We start from the raw sequence: 15,000 nt of genomic DNA on the forward strand, positions 1-15,000 counted from the left end.
TCTATCTATCTATCTACAGTATCTATCTGTATATCATCTATCTATATATATATCTATCCATCCATCCATCCATCCATCCATCCATCCATCCATCCATCCATCCATCCATCCATCCATCCATCCATCCATCCATCCATCCATCTATCTATCTACAGTATCTATCTGTATATCATATATCCATCCATCTATCCATCTATCTATCATACATCCATTGTTCTATCTATCTGTCTGTCTGTATATCATCTATTTATCCATCTATCCATCTATCATCTATCTACCTATCTATCTGTATATCTATCCGTCCATCTATCCTTTTATTTTATTATTTTTCAATTGATTTAATTTATTTACACAGTCTATTATATTATATACTTTTATTTATTTTGTTTATTTATTTGTTTGTTTGCACCTTTCATTTTATTTTTGTTAATTGTATTTTATAATACAAGTTAGGATTATTTAATTTTTTAATGACACTTTGCAAATGTAGATTCAGCCACCGTCATATCTCTGCTGACTGCCGCCTGTGGCTGTTCCCATCATGCCTTGCTTCTCCTCCAGGTGAGAGCGGACACACAGACCAGGCTAATACAGTACAGGTAATTGTACAGCATATAAATGTGTCATTCCTCTCGCGCTCATTTCAGAGTGACATTTCACAAAACGGGGCCTCGTTTTCCAGCGGCCGGCTGAATACATTTCAATTAAAATGCCTGTCAGGGCAGCTTACGGGGAACACGGTAATTCAAAAATAAATAAAATGACACATGAATATATGAATAAGTAAACAGCTTGCCGCATCATGCAGGACAAAAAACAGGAATCCTTGCATTGTGACATCAAGTAGCCCTGGACCAATCAGTGGAGGCGAAGGAGCAACACTCATGAATATTTATGAGGGAACGCACCGGACACTAATGGAACGGCCGGCTTGTGATTGTGCTCATAAAATGCATGAATTTCCTTCTGAGACCTGATGTCTAATGCAAACTAAGAGGATGTCGAATGCAACGGGAATCGAGAAATGGTCATTTCCCTAGAAATTGGATCTGATTTCACGGCAAACTCTTTTAGCCGATCAAAAAACAGATCAATACCGTGCAGGTCTGGTTTCTAAAATGCGGTTTTATTTCACACCAGACTTGCAAGTAAAGTATCTCTGAAACTATAATTCTGAAAAACAGTCACAGGCAAACACATCTGTCAGAATATCTACTACGATTAATAATAAAAAAAATAAAAAAAACAGTGCACTAAAATGCAAGAACTCATCAGATCAGATAATACACACTTCACTTTATGTGAGTGTGTGTCTATCATTAGTGGTCAACAATCCATCATTACTCTCATGAGCAAAATCATCAGTCTAAAACACACACACACAGAAACACATTCATCATCCGTGTGCAACTCATGGAAGTTAAAGAGCACACACACACACACACACACACACACACACACACACACACACACACACAGAGCCGATCAGCCCTGTTTTATTTATTAAATTACGCAAGTTGCGTAGGGCCCTGCAAATTTGTCAAAGCGCGTCAATCAAACAGCAATCAGGCAGACTTGTGTTCTCTCCTCTCAGGGTTTGATGTCAGCAAAGAACAGTAAAGTTAAGTTAATGTGCATCTCGCTCTAGTCTGTATGTCTGTCTAACCCCGCTGGGCATCTTTTGGTCTGTCTGTGTCTTGTTTGCTAATGCCGGACACTTCGTTCTGTGACTTTGTGCCTGACACAAAAAAAGTGAAAGTGAAACACAACTATTTATGACTTTTGATAAACGACAAAGGGCAACGTGTTTGTTTATAAACTGCAGTTCGGAAAAGATAACCGTATCGCGCGTTAACATACATTTATATATGCGTACACAAAATGAAACGCGCACTTTCCAGCAACACATCTGTGGGGACCAGTGCAATATGGGCGTGATGGCACTCCTCATTATAGACGCATACTTTTAAAACAAGACAGTGATTATCTAGTCTTCAAGTCAGTTTAGTAACAACTCTGGAAGAAAGCAATGTATTGACATTGACTATTGATTTATAAGCTATATTGCATTTAAAATATTGATTGGCTGGACACACTGGTCAATATGGATGCACATCCCTCAATAAATAACAACCAACCAAGTATCAAGTTTTGCTTTTATCATTTAAAACACAGTGACATACTACGGCAAGCCATTTTAGCTTTTATTCATTCACAGAATGCATTTTTGATATCAATAATAAATGTGTACTATTTAAAATGTGAATTCTTGATATTAAGAATGTACTTTTTCTAGTAAAAATGTCTATTTCTGATATCAGGGATTACATTTTCATTGGTACTAGTTAAAGGAGGGAGGACTGTAGTGGGAGCATTGGGGCGTCAGGTGTGACTGTGTGACAATGGCAAATGGTTTACATGGCTCACGGGTCAGGTATGACGGCCCCTTAACAGAATTTTGCTTAGGGCCCCAGGGACTGAGGCTCAGCACACACACACACAAACACACACATACACCATTCATCACTTTATAGCATCTAGTTAACAGGCCGTTTGGCAGGAGCAGGCCAGAGGCTATCATATAAACCTAGAGAAAGAAAGAGCGGAGGAAAAGACTGTGAAAAATAACAAATGAAACACAAGCTGTGGGAAGAGAAGAGAGCATCTGATCGTCTGTGCAAAGAGACATTTACATTTGACTATAGGACCCTAAAAATAGTCCAGAATATAAATATCACTTATTTCTCACAAAATGCTAAAACATTTATAGTGTGCTAAATGCTAAATGTTAGTGAATTAGAATTTTTTACGTTTACTGAATGCAAAATGACACATCCAGACAATAAATTCACTAAGGCAACAATAGATTTCTCATTCAGCAAAGTTTCAATATAGTGACAATCACTAAATGTAAAAAGATGAGCACTTAATATCACAACACACAACAAATAACTAACAATAATTACAAAGCATCAACAAACACTAAAAAAACTCAGCGATTAATAATACAATAATCCTATAAAAAATTGTTCATGCTGGGAATTCATAAATCTCTAAATTTTCAATGGGGTCCCAAACTTTTCTGTGTCTGTGTGTGTGTGTCTGTGTGTGTGTGTGTGTGTGTGTGTGTGTGTGTGTGTGTGTGTGTGTGTGTGTGTGTGTGTGTGTGTGTGTGTGTGTGTGTGTGTGTGTGTGTGTGTGTGTGTGTGTGTGTGTGTGTGTGTGTGTTTCACCTTGTCTGTGGAAGAGTTTGCTGCCCACTATCTCGGTCATGGATGCCACTTTGGGTTTCTGTAGTTTATCCGGGGGAATACAGGAGTAGAAGTCATACAACAGCTTACTGCGCACACACACACACACACACAAAAACAGAAACATGTATTAAAAAAGTAGAAAAAACAAGTTTCAATGGGCTTTAATGCAAAGGAATTCATGCATTTAATGTCTCATTGGCAATGAGTCTTGTGATGTTTTACTCAAGTTTAATCAGCTTTTGCAGAACAATAACTGTCAGTTTGTATTTTTAGTAAAAGATAAAAATAGAATAAATGAATCCATAAATGAATGCTAAAGCTCCTGCGGGCAGAGAAAGTGACCTGCGTTTTATTGATCGAGTCTGAACGCCGCTGGTGTCTGTGAGAAACTACTGTATCATATCGACCCTCCTGTGTGGTGTGTGTACAGTGATGAATCGGATGCCACTTGAAGCTAAACACACACTCCCGGCTCTGACTACATAAAAACACTCCATATAAACTCAGTTTCTGCAGTCTATATGAGGGAAACTCACTCCACTGTCTCCTCAAACTCATTAAAAACTTCAGCCGAGACATCAGACATCTGCCTCAGTTCCTCGCATGATCAGCTAAACTGGTTAAAGTCACATTACGGTTGTAATAACATTATATTTGAGAGAAGCTCTGGTAAATGTAGGAGGACAGGGGCATTAAAGACCATCAGCATCAGGATGAAGGAGAACCTGTGCGATTGATTTCTGCAGTTACTGATGTCCCAAACTTGATGTGGGTCATCAAAGTGTCATCAAGCACTGTTAAATGTTAAAGCACTGTTAAGATGCTATCATAGTCGTGCCCCAAGCACTCCCATTCAAAAGGCAATTTGACCGAAAACGAAAATACGGTCAATCTTAAAAGTGGCGTTTCCATCCTAATTATGCTTTTAAATGAAAGTTTGACTCGGGTAGATTCACAAAAAGAGCCTAGGTTCAATTTTGGTGAGAGTTACCATTTAAGTTCCTCGGTATATCAGTCATTACGGCATCAAGAAGGTCGAGCTAAGAGTCAGGACTGATCAGGGCTTGTTTTAGGCTGTTATGAGACTCACCTGAGGAGTTTAGCATCGAAAACAGTCTCCACATCTTGCAGGACTGTGGGCAAGTACTTCAGAGCAGCCACCTATACACACACACACACACACACACACATATAATGTTATAAAACAATTTTAACATTTAAAAATATTATGTGAACAAAGTATTACAATTATTTTATACAATTTTAAATTTCATCATTTTAAATTATTATGTTACAATAATTTATGATAACATTTTATATAATATTAAATATTTAATATGTATACACATAAATTGGTAACGCTATATTTACAATAAGGTCTAATTTGTGAACATTAGTTAACGAAGTAAGAATAAGCAATATATTTTTACATTTATGAACCTTTTGTTATTGTGTCATTGTTCTTGTTAGCTCACAGTTACAAATTATGATTTAAATAATGTATTAGTAAATGTAGAAATTAACATTAACTAAGATTAATAAATGCTTTCAAAATATTGTTCATTGTTAGGTCATGTTAATGTTAACAAATGAAACCTTATTGTAATGTGTTACCCATATATACCCACAGACACACAGACACACACACACACACACACACACACACACACAATTACACACACACACACTCACTCACACACACAAACACTCAAACTCTCTCTCTCTCTCTCTCTCTTTCACACTCTCTCACTCACACACAAATTCTCTCTCTCTCTCTCTCTCTCTCTCTCTCTCTCTCTCTCTCTCTCTCTCACACACACTCTTTTTCTCACACATTTCCATACACACACACACACAAACACAAACATTTACACTCTCTCTCTCTCTCTCTCTCTCTCTCTCTCTCTCTCTCTCTCTCTCTCACACACACACACACACACACTCTCTCTCTCTCTCACTCACACACACATTCTCTCTCTCTCTCTCTCTCTCTCTCTCTCAAACACACACACTCACACTCAGTTGCTACAATAACAAGAGGGTCTTATTGTAACGTGTTACCCATACTGTATATACCCATGTCATATCCATTATATACAGTGTATACATACATATTTAATGATATGTCCATGAAATCATATTTTTAAAATATTTTAAAAAATGTAAAAAATAATAAATTATGAGGTGACATCAAGAAATATTTAAAGCTAAATTGTGATACTTATCATGTGACACCTTTGTACTGAACTTATGACCAAACCGGCTCGATTATACATTTTCACAAACCTGAGTGAACAGAATCTATCAATCCCAGACTTGTGTACCTCACTGCGTCATCAATCATTTAATGTGTGAATTATGTATAATTGAACTGAATTTAGTAATAAATATATTAGCACAGCACTACAGTTTTTTCCAATTGCTAACACACTAAAATGACACAATTATTTAAACTGACACACTAGAGAGCAAAACCTCTTCTCAAGTCTCCAAAAGTCTAAACACATTTTCTGCTTTACACACATTTTGAAATTCAAAATGGCACTTTTTAAACACACTGAACACGGTTCTCTGCATAACACACAACAATCTGACATAAAGTCACATGTTTGCCATTTCAAAACACTGCCATTCAAAATGACACTCCATGATCTGATTGGTCGACACATGTGTCACCTGACCAAACACCTCAATGGTTAATTGTAAACACTTCAATCTTTTTCAGTTTACTGTTGTTTGTGAGCATATTTGTGTTCAGTCCAATGTAAATATATCTGACTTATTTGGTGAAAAATAAAAACATAATTGTTTCAACAGCATGTGTGTGTATCTGCAAATATTTCTGTGCTTGTGAACAATCTGAAGAATTTTCTACAATTTGAACTATTTTAGTATTATGGCAAAGCATACTAAAGATGAGAGTGCTCTTCATTACGCCCAACAGTGTGTAGTTGCTTAGACAAAAAGTGTGCGCCATTTCGTGCAAAAGTTTGATTTTGATAATGCTATATGTAGTTTTGGTTGCAGTGCGATATATTAGGTATTTTGCAGTTTGGGTGTGTGGTTTTGAGAATTGTGTTAAGTATTTTTATAAAACCAGCCTAGTTTGCAAAACTGTGTGTTAGCAATTGGAAAAACCTGTAATAACAGACACATTCATACCTGCTGCAGTAGTGTAGTGGTGTAGTCACTTTTCATCAGGTTATTGATCGACTCAAATAAACTTTTGAGGGATTCTTCAAACTCGGCCTGTTCCTTGCCTTCATACAGTCTGAAGAGAGATAGAGAACGCTTGTGAGCGGCGTAATATATTTCACACTTCAGCCATTAAACCTGTTGGTCTTGAATGTTGTAAATATGCAACTAAATCTGCTAGACAGACGCAACACAACTACACAACTGTCAAACTGATATTGGTTAAGATCCATCTCCATACGGCAATGAATCAACATCTCTTCCCTAAACATTTATTATAGTTTTTTTTTAGATTTGTTATCGTTTTACATACATATATATATATATATATATATATATATATATGTTTTAGTTATTTTAGTACATCAAGTTAAAATACATCAAGTTAAAACATAAAATAACTATGTTTTAGTTATTTTAGTAGCCTACATCAAGCTAAACTAAATGAAATTGAGAAATGTTTAAATGTCTCCAACAATAGGCATTCAAGGTCAAAAACACTTTAATTTTCTCATAATATCCAGTGCAGCATCAGCTCTTTCCTCTCAGTGTCTGAAACGGTTTGATCTCTAAACCCCGCCTCTCTGAGAGCTGCTCTGCTGTGATTGGTCAGATGGCCCAGTCTGCTGTGATTGGTCAGAAATCAAACGCTCATTATCATATCTGAATCTCAGCTCTTGACACTCGGTGATACGAACAGTAACGATGGCGTGGGTTTTACCGTATCAATCTCATCAAAGTGGATTTGCTTTGTCAGCAGAAAACAGCGTCTTCTCGACATTAAACACAAACCAAACTCTTCCAGTCTCAGATACAACTACAGTGTTTGTGGGCGGGGCAAAGTAGGTGTCATTTACGGACAGCCAATTAAAACCATAGGCTGGAATTATGCAAATTAGTTACAAACCCACATAGGAAGTAAGCCTGGAATTACAGTTGGGACACAATAACTCCATTTATCTGCACTTTGACTTTTGAAAACTTTGCAGACCTTTGACATTCACAAACAGCTGTATTACACACGACATGAAAGGTAATATCCCAAAAAAGCATAATAGGGTCAACTTTATCTGCTTAACGCTTTATTGCAATGCATCTAGTCAGCAAAAAGAGCATGATGAGCCTAGTTAGTTAGTGGGTGGGTTGTGGATCTAAAGTCTGTTTCTTTCATCTGTTTGTAAGAGAGATCCAGCTGTGTTTTAGGACACAGAAGCAGAGGATAATGTGCCGGCAGTTCTGACTGATAGTGACCTTGAACGAAACTTTCTTTAATAAGACACAGCCCAAAGATTCATCTCTCTATCTCTGATGTCCTTCTTTCATGGTGTTTTCTCTCCTGTCTCTGTCCATCAGGTCAGCTGTGTGGAGATCAGTGCTCTCTCTCTCTCTCTCTCTCTCTCTCTCTCTCTCTCTCTCTCTCTCTCTCTCTCTCTCTCTCTCTGGTTTATCTGTTTGTCTGTCTGTCAGGAGTAACTCGGCACAGATGTTATAGCCGGTGGGCTTTCTGAGGGTGGAGATTATGCTGCAACACATGACAGTATTTACCGTGGTACCGCTGAAGAACAGACGTGATTACTGAAGCATTGTTCCTATAATCCACATGAGAGCCACAGTTAATACGCCACCTCCAACCTCACACAATACCACACACACTATAATAAACACACGAGCTCACAAAACAATGATGCATACTGTATATTCTTACAACAAGACAAGTAGATGTGCATTTCCTAGAATTAGTAAATCCACAGAAAAACATAAAAAATCACTTAAAAATAGTTCTAAACACAAAATGCAAAGACATTATATATTCATTACGCTCAAGTCGCTCATTCTGCATAAGGCTAAAAACACACACACACACACACACTGTTTTAATCCTGATAGTGGGTATGAATGAGAGCCATTAGAGGATAAAAACAACCACTCAAAGAGATAACACACACAAACAGCACAGAGAATGTGTGAGAAGATGAAAACCCTTGAAGAAACCAGCTAACACACACACACACACACACACACACACACACACACACACAACAAAATTCTCTTTGGAATACAGACCCGTTCTGGTCCTGGATGCTGATTGGTCAATACAACAGTGGGTTAAACACACATTAACTATCAACCACTAGATCTACTAGAGCAAAGATCCCATGACAAATATATTTACTAAAATATAATATTAAATCATTTAATTTTAATAAGTTAAAATTAAATTATTTAAAGTTAATATTTCAGTCATTTAACGACACATTTGCATGTTCTTATTATCATTAACTAGAACTAAAATTATTAAAAACATTTTTGTTTTTGAAATAAAATAAAATATCAATGAAAAACTTAAAGTAATGAAAATTAGAAATGTAAGTTTGTACGTTTAAGTTTAAGCAATACAGTTACTAAATGGAAATAAATAGACACTGAAAATGAAATAAAAAATAAAATATTGATTAAAACAACTAATAGAAATAACGAAAGTGCATAAATATTACATTTAAAATTAAAACTATAAAAGCAATAAAAAATAAAAGTATTAATAAAAATATTAATAATAAAAATGTAACATTACTCTGATGTTGGTAATGGTCACATGAGATGCAGGTAAACAAATATTTCATAATTTTTAGCATATTATTTTTATTTACTTTATTTATTTAAATGTACATTTTTTATTATTTAATTGTTAGCTTTTAAATCAACACAATCTCTGGTTGGGAAACCCCACACTAGTGGAAGGATGTCAAATCAATTTGATTCAGTGATTTGTTTTAATGAACATTTTGAATCTTAAAACATAATCTGGCTGATTATCTTTTCAACACACACAAAAAAAGTTATTTTAAAGAAGTCATTAAAACAAAAAAGCCAAAAATATGCTTTATAAGTTTATAAACCAACTTTATAAGCATTTAATTTATAAGCATTTCAAGCTAGAGGACAAAAAATTTACCCAAATTGAAGAATCACCCAAATATCTAAATAATAAATAATTCATGAATAATTTTGGGTAATTTTCCCCTCCATTTCCTCTTTTCAGCTATTTAATATAAAGGATTATTAAACTTCCAGAGCTTGCACCCGACCCAGGCGTTCCCACACCCACATGGTGAAAAGACTCTTGGCTCTGGGAATATAATGTCTGTGGTTTTATCTGGATGTATCAGAGAGTTAATTTAAAAGCAGAGGAGTAACCCTTTCCATCAAACTTCATTATCAGAGCGAAGCGCCTCCTGCCGGCACTGAGTCCAGAGTGAAAACACTCGTGCGGAGACACTTCAGACTAATAAACACTGAAAAATCATCCGGCCGTGATGGGGCTGCATTTCTGAAGATGTTAAGATGCATCAGCATACTGTGATACACAGACTAGTTAATATGAGATGGATAGACAGACAGACGGATGGATGGATGGATAGATGGATAGACAGACAGACAGACAGACAGACAGACAGACAGACAGATAGATAGATAGATAGATAGATAGATAGATAGATAGATAGATAGATAGATAGATAGATAGATAGATAGATAGATAGATAGATAGATAGATAGATAGATAGATAGATAGATAGATAGATAGATAGATAGATAGATAGATAGATAGATAGATAGATAGATAGATAGATAGATAGATAGATAGATAGATAGATAGATAGATAGATAGATAGATAGACAGACAGACAGACAGACAGACAGACAGACAGACAGACAGACAGACAGACAGACAGACAGACAGACAGACAGACAGACAGACAGACAGACAGACAGACAGACAGACAGACAGACAGACAGACAGACAGACAGATAGATAGATAGATAGATAGATAGATAGATAGAGACAGACAGACAGACAGACAGACAGACAGACAGACAGACAGACAGACAGACAGACAGACAGACAGACAGACAGACAGACAGACAGACAGACAGACAGACAGACAGACAGACAGACAGACAGACAGATAGATAGATAGATAGATAGATAGATAGATAGATAGATAGATAGATAGATAGATAGATAGATAGATAGATAGATAGATAGATAGATAGATAGATAGATAGATAGATAGATAGATAGATAGATAGATAGATAGATAGATAGATAGATAGATAGATAGATAGATAGATAGATAGATAGATAGATAGATAGATAGATACAGACAGACAGACAGACAGACAGACAGACAGACAGACAGACAGACAGACAGACAGACAGACAGACAGACAGACAGACAGATAGATAGATAGATAGATAGATAGATAGATAGATAGATAGATAGATAGATAGATAGATAGATAGATAGATAGATAGATAGATACAGACAGACAGACAGACAGACAGACAGACAGATAGATAGATAGATAGATAGATAGATAGATAGGCAGACATATATAGACAGACATAGATAGATAGATAGACAGATATAGATAGATAGATAGACAGACAGACAGATAGATAGATAGACATAGATAGACAGACATAGACAGACAGACAGATAGATAGATTTATGCATTTATTGTTATCAAATGCAGTTTGCAGTGAGACAGATCTATCGCTCTCTCCTGTCGGTCATTAGTGCGCGCACACACACACACACACACACACACACTTATTAAGATTCATTTAGCAGCTGTTTTAGCATCAAAGACTATTAGGCAAATTAATGATGCAATCAGCTGCTACACAAACCTGATGACTGAACACACTGAACACGCTGTACAACACACACACAGTTTGTGAACCGCGGACGCTTCCAGCAACACAATCTCACGTGGCGTAACCGTTGCATTGCAACATCCGTTACAACATGTGCCAGAACATCCGTAACACAATGCAAGTATACAAACAGTAACAACTGTCCTTTACCTCACATGACTTCACAGAAGAGCAGCCGTTTGAAGAGAGCATTTTTGAGCAAGTTAAAGTTAGTTCAATGTCTGACACGTCTATAAATGCTGTTTAATGCACACATTTAAATAGTGCTGTTTGTGTGTGTGTTTGCATGCTTGAGTGTGAAGCTGTCACAGGAACAGTGTGACTAAGCATCAGCCACAGTGTGTGTTTCTGCAGTGCCGCTCGATGACGGCATCCAGGGGCCCGACAGGCAGAGTCATCAATCACACACACACACGGGCCCTTAATGACCGTCAGCCAGCGCTGTTACGCTCCTCGACAAAACGCCGGGACAGAGCGTGCCGGAGGACATGCGACCCTGTCACAACCCCTAAAAAACGACCCCTTAATCTCAGCCCAAAGCAGCTGGACCTCCATTTCCTTGTGTTCTGTTTTGTTTTCAGCCCTCGTTCAGATGAATGAACAGTCACAGACTGCGCTCAGAACAGAGGACTAGCATACCACTCGTCACAACTCGAGTTTCTCACGGTTTTCCAAAACATATTTCAATCTGAATTCAAAAGAAAAATATCAAGAAATATTCTGCATAAAAAAAACAAAGACCGTATTCCACAATGCAATGCACTTCTAGTGTGTCAATATTGAAAATATCAATTTATTGGACAGTCAGAACACTTTACGCAAAAAATAAATACAAATGCAAATAAAAATGATTAATAAATAATCAAATTAATTGTATAAAAATGAAAAATAGCCGTATTTACATCTGAAACAATAACAAGTTTGAGGTTGGATTTTTAAAAAAGATTTTCATGCATAAAACTGATGAAAAGTAACAGTAAAGACATTTATAATGTCACAAAAATATATATTTTTTTAAGGTAACATTCTATTGGAACAAACCTGAAAAAAAAAAAAAACGTATACGGTCTCAATGTTTTCAACATTGATAATAATCAGAAATGTTTCTTGAGCATCAAATCAATATATCAGATATTCGAATGATTTCTGAAGGATCATGTGACATTGAAGACTGGAGTAATGATGCTGAAAATTCAGCTTTGATCACAAGAATAAATTATATTTTACAATATATTCACATAGAAAACAGTTATTTTGAATTTTAAAAATATTTCACAATATTTTAGTTTTTACTGTATTTTTGATCAAATAAATGCAGCCTTGATGAGCAGAAGAGACTTTAAAAGATCTTGCTGACCCCAAACTTTTAAATGGTAGGGTACAGCTTTTGGAAATGTTACATAGTGCATACTATTAAACATTATTTAAAAATTATAATAGGCACAGTATGTGTTATGCAGCACGTATTACACTAGCATTCGATTTCAAACACAATCAACACGAGCAACAAGCAGTCCATGAGAAACTGACCAATCAAATGACTGATACAGAGGTCACATGACAACATCTCTCCTACAGTCTTCATTGGTCTGTGAGTCTCATTTGGTGTTTCTGATTTGTTCATAATTTCTCGCTTTAAGAATCGATCGCACAAACTTACTGAGAGTAGAGCATTCGGGAGCGGACGATGAATTTGAAGATGTACTCGAGGGCTTTGAGCGTCCTCAGGATGGGTTCACAGGCCTCTCCTCGACTCGACACATCCAGATACGTCTTCAGCACGGACATCAGCTTCCTACAGCACACAGAACGAGATGGAGAGAGAGTTTGTGTGTGTTCGTGAGGTTTTGAAGGCATAGTAATCACCAATAATTCTCTAAATGAATTAAACTACAAAATCAAGATACTTTGAGACAGAGAATAGACTGTACACATAAATCAACTAGAACACACGAGTAACGCAGTATGTCAACAGAAATTGCTACAGTGTTCTGCTTTTTTCCATTTTTATCTTTCTTTAGTGTGTAATGTTGCTGTTTGATCATGAAAAATCTCTGCAAAGTCACAAAGTTCTTCTCTATATCAGTGTCAGTGTTTCTGAACTCCTGAAACGCCTCCATTGTCATCTTGAGTTTCTTCCGGGAACGAACACATCACAATATTCCTCATTATAATAATTAATGCGCAGAATAAAGGGGCGGGGCCTGGTTGAGTTAGTTAGTAGTGTGTTAAACTGGCGGTTATAGTAAGGGGCGGGACATTTCCCAAACACACTCGAAGCGCTCGACCAATCACAACACACTGCTCCAGCCGACCAATCAGAGCACAGTGTGCTTTTCAGAAGGAGGGGCTTCATAGAGACAGGAACTAAACAGAGCGTTACTGACAGACTGGGAAGAGAGGAGCCGCAACAATGGAGAATATGAGGAAAATAATCAACATTCAAGCAGGAAAACCTGTTCTAGTAGAGCTTGAAACAACATCAAGACTTTGAAAAAGAGCACAATAGGTCCTTTTTAATAATTTATCCACTCCCTTTTCTGTTGATTTACTTTACATGGTCCAAGTGACCCAATTCAGATGTTTTCCTCCCATGTGGCACAGATCGGATATGATCCACGAACGTGTAAGCAGGAAAAAAGCACATTGATTCCGATATTCCAGATCGGTTTCAGGCCTCATTCATGTGTGGAAATAAATCTGCTATAAATCATACATGCATTTGCATCTGCCATGTATTCCCGGATATTCCCGTCAATGCAAGTCATATATCATTAAAAAAGTGACAGTGACGAATGACGTCAACTCAGGTGGACACCAACTGCGATCACATGACTCTTTTCAATGGCGCAATGGAGGACGAAGGCTCAATACAATGTTTTGCTGATCTTTAAAGAAGTAAAGCAAAAGCTTATATTATCAAATCATGTGCAAGTTCATTGCAAAATCGTGACTTTTTTAATTCTTTTTCAGCCTGAGTGAGTGTATAGTAAATGCAGATATCGGATGTAAAGAAGATGTAAGCTAGTCTGTAAAAATATTTGGATACAGTCAACCAATCGGAATTGGGCGTGAAGACCTGCAGCTTTAAGTGTGTCTGAGGATGTGTAACAGATTCATGTACATTTGAGGCTCACACACACACACTGCCATCTAGTGTTGAATGAAGAGCGTTTGACTTACTTGTAAGCCAGTGTGGCGCTGAAGTGTTGTTTGATATACGCCTCCAACACAGTGTTAAAATGCTGAAACTTTCTGTCGGCAATTAAACCGATGATATAGATCTGTGAGAGAGAGAGAGAGAGAGAGAGAGAGAGAGAGAGAGAGAGAGAGAGAGAGACTCATCTGCAATGTCATCAATTATAACAGTGATTATAACCGTTCTTAAATCATTGAAAACAAATCTTTCTGTCTTTGTTTATTCTTTTATGTTCTCATTATCTATAATTTGACTAGAATCTATCACTTGAAGTGAGCTAAAGAGGACATTTGGGAGCATCAGTTTTGTTGCAGGGTTTGGGTTAGTCATCATTGTAATTAACTTTATATAAACACAATAGAAGTCTTTCAAATGCCTCTAATTTGCTAGAAATTGCACTCTTAAAAATAAAAGTTCTTTATTGGCATCGATGGTCCCATAAAGAACCTTTAACAGCCATGGAATCTTTTAATTGCAAAATAAAGGATTCATTAGAGTTAGAAAAGGTTCATTAAAATGTTTTTCGCACTAAGAAAAAAAATGGTTCTTTTAAGAACTGAAAGGTTCTTTGGGGAACCAAAAATTATTATTCTGCGAAAACCCCCATTTGAACCTTTGTCCAAGTGAGTGTG

The 15,000-nt window shown here is 36.6% G+C and overlaps 1 protein-coding gene across 1 annotated transcript in view; it reads right to left on the minus strand.

Moving 5' to 3' along the window:
- Positions 1-15,000, minus strand: part of dock2 (dedicator of cytokinesis 2) — a 155,965-nt gene that overhangs the window by 89,730 nt on the left and 51,235 nt on the right. The window contains 5 exon segments of the mRNA XM_079892030.1: positions 3,234-3,340; positions 4,345-4,415; positions 6,417-6,525; positions 12,830-12,964; positions 14,353-14,453. Of these exon segments, the coding sequence (XP_079748156.1) occupies positions 3,234-3,340; positions 4,345-4,415; positions 6,417-6,525; positions 12,830-12,964; positions 14,353-14,453 (523 nt within the window).

This window comes from Squalius cephalus (assembly GCF_949319135.1).
Source record: "Squalius cephalus genome assembly, chromosome: 14".
Taxonomy (NCBI): domain Eukaryota; kingdom Metazoa; phylum Chordata; class Actinopteri; order Cypriniformes; family Leuciscidae; genus Squalius; species Squalius cephalus.